We start from the raw sequence: 14,301 nt of genomic DNA on the forward strand, positions 1-14,301 counted from the left end.
AGACTGAACTAATTAAAGTTGTTTTTGCTTATTTAACCAAATTTGCGTATATAACTGTGCTGTACTGGTGCAAATTTATTAAATAAATTAGCGATTTAGTAGATTTATGTCTGTGTTTAAAAAAAAGAAAGTAACATTTTAAGTGAAGGCAGCAGTGTTCCTCTGATCGGTATCGGCCGATATTAAACCCCAGATAGCTATTTCAAAAGTGAACAAAAATGTATCGATGCTTCTTTAGGCTCTAGGAAAGGAGACTCTTTTTATTTTATGTCATTATACTGTTTGACAGATTCAGAAAAACCAATTTACGTTTAATATTTTAAAATAAAAACTAACCTGACGGTAATAAACTGGCTCAGTCTTCACTTTCTACCACTCTCCTTTAGTGGCCCACATGTTAGCTGTCTGTGCTAATTTGTCCCAATGAAGCTGTTTTGTAAAAGGAAATGACAGTTAGGAAGGGTGTAATTTTAGAAATGGCAGCGTCCCCCAGGGGATCCGCAGGCAGACTGTTGACTGGCAACAACGAGGCTCATCTGAGCCTCATTTTGCAGAGCCGAGAGAACAAATTACTCCCCTGAAACTGCGAAACAAGCCAGGACATCGAGGTTTCTCTCCGGTGAGAAAAAGGAAGTGAGCCTTTAACTGTAACAAAACCAACGGCTTACGTTACTAATTAAACTGTTTTAGTTGTTGCATGACTTTAAAGGGGTAAGAATTATGTGTCTGTGTCAACTTTAGTTGTTATAAAAATGCTATATGTACATCAAATATGACTTAAAAGAAATTTTACACTTTAAAATTGGGCCTCTGTCTCTTTAAAAACTCCTGCTCTTTCTGAAACTCTGTTTTCAGGAAATTAACACAACATTTCTCCTCTATCAAGACCTTAACAACATTTCTACCGGCATTGCAGTAACTGTTCGCTAATTGCTGCTGGCTAGTCCGAAGCAGCCGAGTGTCACGAGGAAGGCGGAAGCTCTGAAACTTGGAAACTGCAGATCCAAGGAGGAGCTGTGCCTTAAAGGCGGGGCTGCGTCCACCCACGTGTTTTGACCAACTGAATGGTTGCCATGGCAATTATATAATTTCTCAAACATGCACGGAAGAATCAAATCAACACTCCAGACATGTTTTTGATGAGGGAATAACATTATAACACAATGTTAAGCTCAAAAAAGTTGATTTGACATAATACTGCCCTTTTAACCTGTAAATATAAAATAAAATAAAAACATTCATGCTCATGGAGTTTTACTAACTTTAAGTAGTTCATAACTATCAAATTTCTACATCTAGTGAGTTCCTGTCGGTTATCTGCAAATGTAACATCTGTGATGACTCGATTTTTAGTTTTTACAAAATTCCCAAAGGTTTATGCTGGGACTTTGACTAGGCCATTTTAACCTATGAATATGCTTTGATTTAGTTCAGCCTGTATGTTTTTGATTGCCGAGTCTCCTGTGGACATTTACATTCCCAGCTGTAAGACAGATGGGATCTACTTGTATGTTCTTCTGAAGGTGATTTATTGCACTGTAGTTTATTCAGGAGTGTCAGAGTAATGGGGACTGAATTAAAATGGATTCTTTTCAGAGTTTAAGTTGGAAAATGTTGAAAAGTAGATAATTTTCCACCCATTTCACAGCTATGGATCACTTTGTGTTGCCTCATCACTTTAAAAGGCTAAAGTTTGTGGTTTCACTGAAAAAAATGAGAAAAATTAAGGGATTTGAAAACTTTTACATGGCGCTGTATAGTCACTTCCAATGTTGAAGTGGGTTGACTTTCTAAATAAATAAAAAAATGGCTAAAATTTAATCCTAGGGTTATATAAATGGCAGAAAAAAATTTATTCAGCCAAATAAAACAGGCAGGGATAAATCTTAAAACATGCAGTGCTGCAGATGTTGGTTACGCTGAAATAAAATCGGTTCACATCAGTGAAAAGCTTCTCTATGGTCCTGATGGGAACACAATCCCACCCGTCGTACTCAGACATGAAACCCACGAGCAAAGCTTTTTCCCTGCTGATGGTCAGAGCAGATTTCTCCCGGCACTCGTTCGCTTTCCGCCCGACGAAAAGACAAACACCGGTACGTCATCCGCTCAGACGGCGGTCCGCTCGTTAACGCGCAGCCTTTAACGAAGCGCCGAGCGAGCCAGGTGAGCGGGTCAGAGACGGTAAATCACCATGGCAACAGCAGCTGCAAATAACGTGTCCGCTCCTCGTAATCCTCCAGATCGTCGTGAAATGCAAAGACACCAGAAAAATAGTAAATATCAGAGCTGGAGAACGAAAGAGGAGGCAAAAAAAGATCTGATCTCTGCACATAAACTTTTCCCACCGTAAAATTCAAGCACCTTTCAAGGAAAGTTTTCAAACTTTTCCAGCACCAAACTTTGGAGATAAAAACTTTACAACTGAACTACACAAAACCGTTTTAATTCACTGTTAAATGATTTAATTTATTACTGTTGTTAAGGTTTCTCATTCTACTGCGACAGAGTATTAGAGCCATACGAACAAAAAATAAAAGATAAAATTACGAGAAAAAAGTAATTAAACTAGAAGAATAACTTTAATAAGTTACAATTGATTGATTCTCAATCAATCAATATTAACTGCTTCATAATGTCTACTTTTAGAATTTTTGGTTCATATTTTGGTGTTTTTAGATTTAAATTTCACTTTTTGGTTGAACAAAACGTCCAAAATCTGATGTTAATGTTAAATAAATATTAAAATAAGTGTAAGTCTAAGTTGGGTAAGAAAAGTAACGTATGGAGTAATATGGTATATTGAAGTACTATTAGAAATATTTACTTCATCCTCCTAAACAATTCGATGATCCACAATTCCATCCACTGTCTGTAAATGTGAATATCAGTGCAAAGTTTAATTTTAGCAGTAATTTGACCAAAAAACTTTGCTTAGTAATAGGAAAAAAATGTTGTTATTTTAATAAGCCGCGAAACACTTGATATTTTTTCTAAGACAGAAACTAAAGATTATTTTAGTAACTGATTATTCGGAAGATTAATCGCATTAAAATAAAATGGCACATTCTACACGTTTTTCATTTAACCACTTCTAAAAATGCATTAAAATTAGCAAATGAACAAATAATTAAATTATTTTTATTAAAAGAAGAAAATAAACATTGGATTGCCTAAAACCCAATAAAATACCATTTCTTTAGTGAACTTGAATTGGGTGAAGCTAAAACTAAACCACCTGAGGAGTTTTGGCTAAAACATAATTATATACAAAGCTGTTTTAATCTTAAATGCAAACCGTATATATATTGTGGTTTAATTGGTGCTCTGAATAATGGCCTCTTATTTAGTCTGTATACTAAAGTTGAAATTAGTTTCAATTAATTAATCGTGATTAATCATTTAGGCCTACTTTTTTTCCACGTTGCCATCACAATGGGGCATTTGTGTGTAATATTTTGAGGAAAAAGATTAATTTAATTCAATTTGGAATAAGGCATTGTGTCATTGTGTCATTTACATGACACAATGTTGAAAAAGTGAATGCTTTTCAGATGCGCTGTATTTCACCATAAAGTAGAGTAACATTCACTTTAATCACCAGTCTGGGCGCAAGTCAACAAGAAGTAAATATTAGGCTAATTTCAACATGATATAAATGCATTTCACTTTATAAAAGCAAATAATGTCAGTTGAACTGGAAGCCAAAACATGATGAAGACCATTTTTCCACTCTTCTTCGACATGTTGTCTATTTACAAAGGACAACCATTTGTTTCTTACTGGAACTGCAGATTATGTTGGAGGGAACACAAGATGCCAACCTTTCAACTGAGTTTTCCAGTGAAAGTCAATTAGACTCCTCCCAAATACTTTCCATAAGTATTTTCCCTCATCTCCAATCCGAAGGGGAAAAAGTGAAGGCTGTAACCATAGTTTCCCATCTGCCTGGTTGGTTCACAATAAAAGAAACAAAACAGAACTAAACGGGTCAAACAACCACAGAAGTACAAGACATCACATGAAAACAAGCCAGATTAGACAGCTGGGGAGTCTCAGCAGACAAAAACAGAACCAAAACAGAAAGCTTATCTCGTTTCCACCCATAATAAACATTAAAACGTACAAAATGACAGAGATCTGCGAGATGCATCTGTAAAATAACAAAAATACTGAAGACGTTTATAGAAACGTTACAGAGGCACCTGCGTCAACATTAATATAAAGAGGGTAAGTCAGTAATGTTGAGACTGCGAGTGTTTTTTTAGCGATTTTGAATTGTTGCACACGTGGAGCTGCAGTTGTGTTGCTGACATTTCTGTAATTATTGCTTAATTATCTTCAAATAAACAGAACAAGCAGCTGAAATAAGCAATAACCAACAGAGAAAGGAGAAGCTGCTGCTCACGTCAAGTTTTAAAGCTGGTGGGAAACAACACGCCGCCATATGTAAGAGGTCAAAATACTAATATTTATGATAATGTAATTAGAACAAAGCGCCCAGTATGATGCACCAATCCCCTTTTTTCTCTTCCAATACTGATATCTGAGGTTCAGTATTAACCGATACCGACCTAATACAGATAAACAATTTTGAATTGACTTAAAATGTTTCTTTTTTTTTTTAAACACAGACATAAATGTTCTGAATTACTAATTTATTTAATAAATACATTTAAATACACCAATAGTGCCACAAACGTGGTCCAACATGTCAAGGCAACTTTAATTTGGGTTATAACAGTCGATGTAAATAAATAAAGAAACAAACTGACAAAAACAATAGGAGGACTACATTGGTCAAACATGGAAATAATAAACTGAAACAAATTTTCTGTCAAACGGTAGGAAGTCTAATTATTATGTAAAATAAATTAACCCCAAAGCATAAAATTAGACTACACAGATTTATCTGCCCTTATGGGTCATCCACATGATCACTGATATCCATTTTTTTCACTATTGGGACCAATACAGATATTGATATTCAATTAGTGAATCTTTAATGGAGGCCATCTTGATTCCATGCCTGATAAGAAATCTGACCCAAACAACTCGCTGCAGTCAAAGTAAATGCTTAACGGTTCTACTTTTCAGTATTTCTCCACAAGATTGAATTTAAATACGACAAAAATGGTTTAATGCTTTAGTACGAAGGCAAATTCAGGTTTGGGTTTGAGTGTCAGAAACTTTGGGTTTAAAGTGAAAAGTTTCTCAAAATAACACAAGCTAAAAAAATTAAAAAATGGCTGCCATTTATATGCTAAAGACAGACATGCTCAGTTATAAGTAACTGTTTATTTGCGCTTTTGATTATTTTTTTATTATATGAAAAAATACAGACATACATTGTTACTGCTTGTATTGCTTATAGTCGTTAGCTTGCTTGATCACTTAGCGAAAAATTCCCACATGAGGGTTTAGCCTTCAATACAAATGGAGCACAGGATCACTCCTACCTTATGATTAAGGGCCTGAAAGGAGCGAGACCCAGAGGAGAGGATGACCCATCCATGGGGGAGGGGTAGAGGCGACTGAGCACCAGCAGCAGCAAGAACAGGCTGGGGTGGAGCGTCACATGACCGCTGTCACTAAACACAAACACACAAACCACCAAATGTTAGCAGAGACGCTTAGCTGTTACCTGCAAAGGCAAGAATATTTTATATTTTTTGGTATGTATCAAGAAGACCAGTTAGGCAAAAGGCAGAATATAGTTAGCATCATTTAGCTAAATTATGCTAATTTAGTTAGCTTCATTTAGCCAAATGACGCTCATGCAGTTAGCATTTTTTAGCTTGTCATAAGAACAGAAAATTAGAATCTGCTGGATGTAAACAAACTTTGACAACTCATTTGTGACTTCACAGTTACAAAGAGCAGTTAGCAGCATTAGCATTGTCATAGCTAGATTATGACGTTTGCAGATGACATTCTGATGTGCCCAAGGTCGAGCCGCATTGAACTTATTTAAATGCTACATGACCTTTAGAAAAAAACTCACCTTATAATTTCATTTTTAAAGAACCATTATTTTGTTGGGCTTTTAGGTTATAAAATACACAAAATAATCTTGGGGGAAAAATGGAACTATTTTCTTTTATGCATTACTGATATTTGTATAAAATGATTTTCAGTCATGGGTTGCTGATTGTAAAGCAGTAGTTTAGTTAGTCTGCCATCGACAAAAAAAATGTGGCTTCATCTTTCAAAGCCATATTTTCACATTTGTATTAAAAATATACATATGTAAATATTGGGGCTGTGACAAATGGTTATTTTAGTGATAATCTATTCTGTTGATTATTCTGATGATTTATCAATTAGTTGATTAAAAATGGGCACACTCTGTATTTTTATTTAACCACTTATGTTTATTTTATACAATATTAAAAGTACATAAAAACACAAAGTAAATAAATAGGAAAACAAACATGTTATTGTCTAAAATGCAAACTCCAATCAACAAAATTAGTTGACCATGTTACCAATAATCAGATTGATCCAATTAATCATTTCAGCCGTAGAAAATGTGAAATAACTTGAATAAATTAATATATGTCACTATAGAACAACAAAAAGTTTTATTCACAAATTTTTAAATGTCAGTTCCAAAACAAAATATTTAGTTTAAAGATTAAATATTAAGCTACAAATACAAAATATTAGAAAATAAAATATCTATGATAGATGCTGATTACTGACACTTTAATGTCATCTTATTGTGGAAATATATTTTTTTCATTATTTTTAGGAAAGTCATTGCTTTATATTTATATTATATAAATATAAATATTTATATTTAAGAGAGCATCAATGCCACCATAAAAACCTTCATCATAACTTCATACAGAAACTGTGCGCCATTAACTTTCTTTTATTACACATTCTGACACGGTCAACTCTTCTTCCGTCCTTGGACTGAGCTTTTCATCTCCATCTTTTCAAATCTCATCCCTTCCAGCTGAGTCAGAGAGGAACGTTTTCATTTCTGCCAAAACGTTCAAAGTTTTCACTCTGACTCACTGGCGGTTCAGAAACACGAGAGGAAATTAAATTTTTACTCCACAAGAGTTTCACTTCTTCTCTTCCTGTTATGTTAAAAATGGAGATCAGAAGGAAAAAAGAAAATGTCTTTGTTTATAGAGCAGTGAGGGCTGGCAGCTGCGCTTTGTGAAGGTCTGCAAACATGAATGTTTTGCTTATGTTACCAAAAGTGTGTGAACGCGGCGTCCTTCGCAGAGACCTCCCCGTGACAACGCCGTGTGCTTTTCGTTCAGCAAACCCACACAGAGCGCGTTCATGTCCACTTCATGGGAAACGTAACCGCAGCCAATTTGGAGGCGATCAAATATTTAAACTGTCAAAATCAGATCGACAGGATGTGAGGTCACACATCCAGCAGAAAAAGAAAATGTCCTCCTAATTTTTACGGAGGGGAAAAAAATTTTGGTTTGCGTTCCCTTGCAATAAATTAGCAAATACTCCTTGGTCACAAATGTCGATTTAAAATTTCAAATATTTAGAGGTTTAGAGAAAACGTGTCTGTACATTCTTAATTTTTTGGTGCAAAAAACTGATTAAAAATTTATATAATAACGTTTTGAGGCAGGGTGTCAAACTCATTTTTATTTTTTGGGCCAAATCAAAAATCTGAATGTTCTTAAAGGGCCAGAATGCATTGATAAAACCCATGAAACAGTTTAAATATCAATAAATAGATGTTTGCTTCAGCATTCAATAGATGTTTCTTAAAATTAAATAATCACTGATTAGTCCCTTCAGGGTTTTGTGATTGTTTTTGTGATTTTATTGCAGACAACATCACAGATTACCAGATAATTAATGAAATATTAATGAAAGTTAAAGGTAAAAAAAAAAGTTAAAGGGCAAAAGGTCAACCATCCCCCCGACTTTTACTTTTACTACATCAAAATTACCTTTACACTTTTATTAATATCTTCAAAGCAGCACAAACAAAAGATTTTGCTGCACAAACGTAGTCGAGTTGACACCAATTTTGTTTGATTTAAAGAAAGCAGGGGGCTGGTTGACCTTAAAATAACCTCTGGAAACATTTCTTAATATCTTTAAAATGACAGCGGCACAAACGAAAAGTTTGCTGCACAAACGTTTGACACTGCTTTTGTCTGATTTGAAGAAGGTGGGGAGGCAATGTCACTCAAGTACTTTACAAAAACCTTATATTATAGCAGAAAAAGTATTAAATTACGCCGAATGAACTGACCAGCACATTACTGCGAGACGACGCAAAAGTTTTACAAGAGAATGCAAAAGGAAAAACATCCTCCATCCTCCGTACCTTTTAACATCTCCAACAATTTCAGGACATCTTGTTTTTTAAATCGGGTTTTTAGAGAGGAAACACAACACTGTGACCTTAAGATTCTGAAATCTCCACTTAGACGGAAGGGACATGGTAGCAGAGACGTAAACAAAAGAATATCTAAAGTAAACCAAAGCTTAAGCTTTCCACTTATTTGCCTCAGACAAATAAATCATCAGCTCTGTTTCAAAAACCGCTGGAATATGATACAGACGTTGTTATCCTGGGAAGGGAAGGGAGCTGAAGATAAGACAGAGCGCTGCAACTAATCACTTTAAAAACTCAGACACTGACATGGAATAGTTTACGAGATAAAACCTGGTACAGCAGACAGAAATGATCGCTGCTCTGAGATAATGAAGTCAACAAATAAATCTGGAGCCTCAAACTCTAAGCTACACTTAAAAAAACAACAAAAAAAACAGTTTTGAGCATTAAAATATAAGAAATAAATAAAGTAACAAGAATAAAATCAAATACTACAATAAAGTTATAGTATTACAGGAATAAATTCATAATATTACGACTTCATGCTTGAAATATTATAACTTTATTCTCGTATGATTATTATTGAAATATGACTTTCTTTAAGAAACTTACTCTTGTAATATAATGACTTTATTTTCCTAATTTTATTTTATTTTTTTATTTTATTTTTCTTAGTGTGGCCCTAAATTCAGTTCAATAAAAAATATTCTATTCATCCCAAAGGGAAATTAAATGTCATCGTGAATGGCGATGCTGCGGGAAGGAAGGATCTTCAGTAGCAGTCAGTCTTGCAACGAATCTGAAAAGGCCTCTGACTGAAGACTATTACTTTATGATAATCTCATCACTGTAAAGACATGCTAACTGCTAAATATCTGCTAGCATGTTATACAGACAATATTTCAGTGACCAATAGTTGTTGGCAAGCGCTGCTAATCCACCTCATTTGCTTTTGTTGCTTCTGTTTAAATCTCTGTCTGGCTGTTTGGTCGTCGTTCAGGTGCTATCGGAGCTTTGAGATGCTAATCACCTGCTTCCAGTTGTAAAAACAATGCCTTGTCGCCACGGTTACTCATCATAACAACTCAAGGAAGGTAAATAAGAGCTGCACAGCATCCAAACCCAGAGGGAACAGTTGCCCAAATAACAACATATAACATATAAAATCAAACTACTTTCACAATTCAAATGCTTACTTTAACTTCTGGTGACTAAAGTCCCAAGAACTAAACTAGGAAAGAGATATTTTCAGTTTTCTTCACCATCTTCTTGGAACCAGATGGAGAAAAACTTCAACTTGAAGACGTTGCCACTAAATGTTTTTAAGGCTGTTTTCACTCATTTGGGGAAGAAATCATTTTTCTTTGGATGTTTTACCTGAGGAATCTTTTTACTAGTTTATTTATGAGGGTGTTAACTTTCTCTGTTCTGCTGTGAATGTTTTGAAAACTCTGTGTGCTGCTGCCAGTCTTGGCCAGGGTTCTCTTGTAAAAGAGATTTTTAATCTCTGTGGGACATTCCTGGTGAAATAAAGGTTAATAACAAAGATAAAAAATTTAACCACTCAACGAAGTTTGGAAGAAATCTAAATGTGCACAGAATGTGACTTTGAACCGAAGAAATGAGCCGTGAGTTTAGGGTTTTCCTGACTATTTACTCATTAAAAGTGAAAAAATCCCAACATCCACGCCTTTGAAATGTAGCAGGCATAAAAAAATCTGCAGGACAAATCAAACCTTGATGCAGCCGGCTGAGATCGAATTCCCGACCTTATGACCTTTGATCTATATTCATTAGATAGACTGGTAATTTATCTCGCAGAATTTTCAATACGTTCACTGAACTCCAATCCAAAACTGCACAGCACTCTGGCAGGCAGAGGAAAAGGTTTTAGCAGCTCAACCTCTCACAGCCAGCTAGGCACGTTTGATGGAATCAACTAATTCACTCACTCTTTAGTTGCCTAGCAACTCATTTATTCTTTGGTTGCCTAGCAACGACCTGCTGAGTAACTGGCGCAGCAGCAGTTCACGTTTTTGCCTCATGGCTGCTTAAAAACAAACAAAAAAAAATAACATTGTGAAGTGAAAACTGCGGATAAAACAGGACCAGTCTGGGAGTATTTTAGATATTTAACACAAAAAACTAGCCAATAATTATTGTTTGAGTGATATGAAATGCTTATATTGTGATAAGATTTTCAGCCATATTGTCCAGCCCTACTCTGGTCCAAATAAAAACCTCAGTCTTGGTTCGGTTGAAGTGAACTCTTGTGCGCTGTGAATCAATATGTGAACATCAAGCGGACTGGAGTTTGCTCCAAAGGCAGGAAGTGGACTCCAGCGCAGGGTATTCTGGGTAAATACAATCAAAGCAAACGCACTAGTTTAGCCCTAGCAGGAGAAATGACTGTTGGTCTTTTTACCAAAGACAAACGAGAAATCCTAAAACTGCTCATATCTGACACCACTCCATTTTTGATCATTTTGTAAATAAGGACATTGTGCTCATTGTCCTCTTCAGAGGTTTTCATGTTGTTTCCTTCAGTGATTCTTGGCGCAGTGCCCCTGCAGGCGAGGAGGGGAACTGGTTTTTCAAAGCGTTTGGTTCGTTTAGCAGTGTGAAAGTGAAACACAAAAGCTGAAAATGTAACAAATGTTGCAATTTTCAACAAACTTCCTTGAAGACAGCAGAGAGCAAGTTTGCTTTACCCTCAGTTTACTTTCTGGCGTACTTTTGGTTGTTTTTCTGCCGTTTGGTTCATAATTACGTCCTCTATTCTCTCTGGATCTCGATTTTTGTTTGGCCCAATTTACAAAACACTAAATGTGTGCATGTGCACAAAAAAAGACGAGTCTGTCATCTATTTTGGAGCCGTCTGATGGTGAACGTTCAGTTGGAAACCACAAACAGCTGCTCTGCTGCCTCCTGTCCCGCTGTGTGTCCCTATAGCATGACGCGGTCGGGTCTGTTTGGGTGGCGCGGCGAAAAAAACAAGAAGTCAGACAGCCGAGGTCTGGTTCCGTGGGAAATTTGCAAATGTTTTAACAAGGGTCGAAGGGAGTGTAAAAGAGCTGGTCTGAAAGAGCTTTCAATTAATTGGATCCATATTAAGATAAGGCGGTCTGGGGAGCTGCTGGCCGACTACAAGGCTTTTACAAACAGGGGGAGCTGACAGCGATAAGGCCAATGAACCTCAGAGGAGTCAACCCTCCACTGCAAAAAAACAGAACGAAAACCAAGAAAGACATATACTTTATTCGGCCGTAAAGCCCAGTGCTTTGAGCAAATAATCAGTAAAGTAAGCAAGTGATAAGAAAAAGGCTGTGAGAACAAAATACAGAGCGTTGGAATTTGATCTGCAGAAAATAAATAGTTTAGAGTTTGTTTTTCCCTCTGGAGAAAATAAGAAAAAAAAAAACACCTTTAGCATCAGGAGTGATGAAGGTTTTAGCCTGAGTTGCCTCACCTTTCCACGGTGGCTGCAGCGTCCTCCAGCTGGCTCAGGAGGAACGGATAGAGAGCGGGAAAACGAGTGAAAAACTCCCGACCCGTCATCCTGTGGGCAGAGGGAGAGAAGGAGAACGGTACGATGATTAATAATAACGGCAGGAAATAATCCATGACCTCATATTTGATATTAATCCTATGTTATACTATGTAACTAGTCCGAATGTGTAAAACATACATTTTAAAGGGACAGTATTATGTATTTTACATCCACATAGAGCCATTTTATAGTACAATCCAGTACCTATGTTGACTTCATATGTTATAAAACTGCTACATACTGACTTAAAGGTGACCTTTAAGTCACCTTTAAGAACAGGTTAGGATAGGTCTAGGAGTGATACAAAACATCGTCATGACATTTTTTGCAAAAAAAGACATAGATAGTAAGATATTACTCTGTTCAGCTCTGCCAATAAGCTGCTTTAGGGCGTCATGTTGCTTTAAATCCAAATAATTTGCTGCTGGCCACGCCCCCCAACTCAACGTTTACACTTGCACATGAAAATGACTGCAAACAGATACGCAATTATACAACCGTACACCTTGAAAAGTACAAGTGGAGCCTCCTCCACGCTCAACAGGAATCCAGCAAGGGGTTTCTGAATAGTAAGTCAACATTACCAGCAGCCATTGTACAGCGCATTAAATGCCACTTAGTACCATTTATTACTCTATTTCGTTATAATACATGTAATTTTATTGCAAGGTTTCTATAAAGTTTATTATCATTATTACCACACAGCAGTAAAACCAGCTGACCAAATGTGCTGGAGCTCAGCTTTGGTTGCTAGGTAATGCGTGGAACTCTACTGAGGTTGCTAGGTAACAGGCAGAACTCTGCTGATTTGTGATGTTAGATTCCAGAGGTTTTTGAAACGACTCATTTTCCAAAAAAACATTAACTTATGCCAAAAACCGGTAGGGTGTTTTTTTTTAAGTGCTTAAGTTTTTCTTAGAAGCAGTAGAGACCTAAAAGGAAGTACAAAATCTTCCGACAAAAAACGAAGTTTTCATAATACGTCCTCTCTAAAAGAGGTCCATTTTTGATAACACTACAACATGATCTAATGCTCAAAAAGGTAGATTTTACATAACATCTCCCTTAAAAATGCATGTTTGAATCTCTGTTTATCTATACATAAACAAAGAAACAGAAACCAATAGAAAGAGAAGGAAACTTACAGGAAACAACAGCCAGACAGAGTGACTCAAAACACAGATGATAAACTCAGAAATACAGTAAACTTAATTTATAAAGTTTACTGTATAAAGTCAAATAAACCTTAATTTAGTAGCTTATCTCACTTCCACTCTGATGTTTTGAAATTTACGGTCTAAAATGCAAACTCAGTCTCCAAGCAAAATTTGGGTAGAATTACGAAAACATCAGCATGTGGGTTTTTCACAGAAAATTCAAGATCAGAATTCTCCTCCCAGTTTCTTTTAAATGTGCCATACAAATAAACTTGATTGACTGATTTATGCTTTCAAAGGTATAAAGTACCATAGCATTTAGACCAAATTCTGCATTCTAGTAATAAATGTGATAATTAGATGGACTTTCTCTGCCAATATTGATATTTCTTCTTGGTAACCGAGATGCTAAAGCTCGTAAAGACAAGATGTTGTGGACATTGTGATCAAGGAAGAGCAAGCAGAGTCAGCGATCCCTAATAATAAGGATATAATAACCTGACAATTTACCACCATTATTTTATTGTGTACTATTATGAGTGTTATTGTTATTACCACTGATTAAAGCAGTTTCAGCCAATCACATGTTGATCATCTCCAACCGACACAAACATCTTCTGTGTAACATCATGTCTCTTAGGGATAAGTTAAAGTCTCCAGTCCAAACACAACAAGCAACCAGCATTCAGACTGTTGTGTTTTTACCAGCAGATAAGACACTCCAGGCTGTTTTCTCTGGCTTTAAAATCACACACTCAACAACTATTTACAGCATAATGTGCACATTGTTTACCATTTACCCTCAGAGCCTCATTAATGCTTTACACCACAGATTCTACAAGGTGTCTGAAACAACATCACGCAATCATTCATGACCCAAATTTCTAGTGCTACTACATCCAATGTTGCTCTCTTGGATCAAGATCTGAACTTATGAAGAATAAATGAGTTAATTTACCTCATTGTCACGTTCAAGAAACCAGTTTTAGATGATTTGTGATTCTTCTGCTATACTAGTGTGATGACAAACGTCTTGTGTTTGTCGCAAGCAGTGACGTCTTTCTGTCTCCCAGTCAATGAACTGTAGCTATGTTTTCACACAACTTTGAGCAAACTTTTTAAAATGTTGAAAAAAGAGAGGAAAAAAGCACCTTCAGCATGTTCCCAACCATTAGTTTGGAGCCAATAGATTAGGCTACAGAAAGAGGTTGACATGACGCTATGCTAAGTTAGCATGGACTACAGATCTTCGAAAAATA

General features: G+C 36.1%; 1 protein-coding gene across 2 annotated transcripts in view; it reads right to left on the reverse strand.

Moving 5' to 3' along the window:
* Nucleotides 1-14,301, reverse strand: part of thada (THADA armadillo repeat containing) — a 109,755-nt gene that overhangs the window by 54,831 nt on the left and 40,623 nt on the right. For both annotated transcript variants that reach the window (XM_028007547.1, XM_028007549.1), the window contains exons 27-28: nt 11,805-11,894; nt 5,460-5,591 (exon numbers count right to left, since the gene is read on the reverse strand). In XM_028007547.1, the coding sequence (XP_027863348.1) occupies nt 5,460-5,591; nt 11,805-11,894 (222 nt within the window). The remainder of the gene's footprint in view (nt 1-5,459; nt 5,592-11,804; nt 11,895-14,301) is intronic.

The sequence above is a fragment of the Xiphophorus couchianus genome, chromosome 22, assembly GCF_001444195.1.
Source record: "Xiphophorus couchianus chromosome 22, X_couchianus-1.0, whole genome shotgun sequence".
NCBI classification, from domain to species: Eukaryota; Metazoa; Chordata; class Actinopteri; order Cyprinodontiformes; family Poeciliidae; genus Xiphophorus; species Xiphophorus couchianus.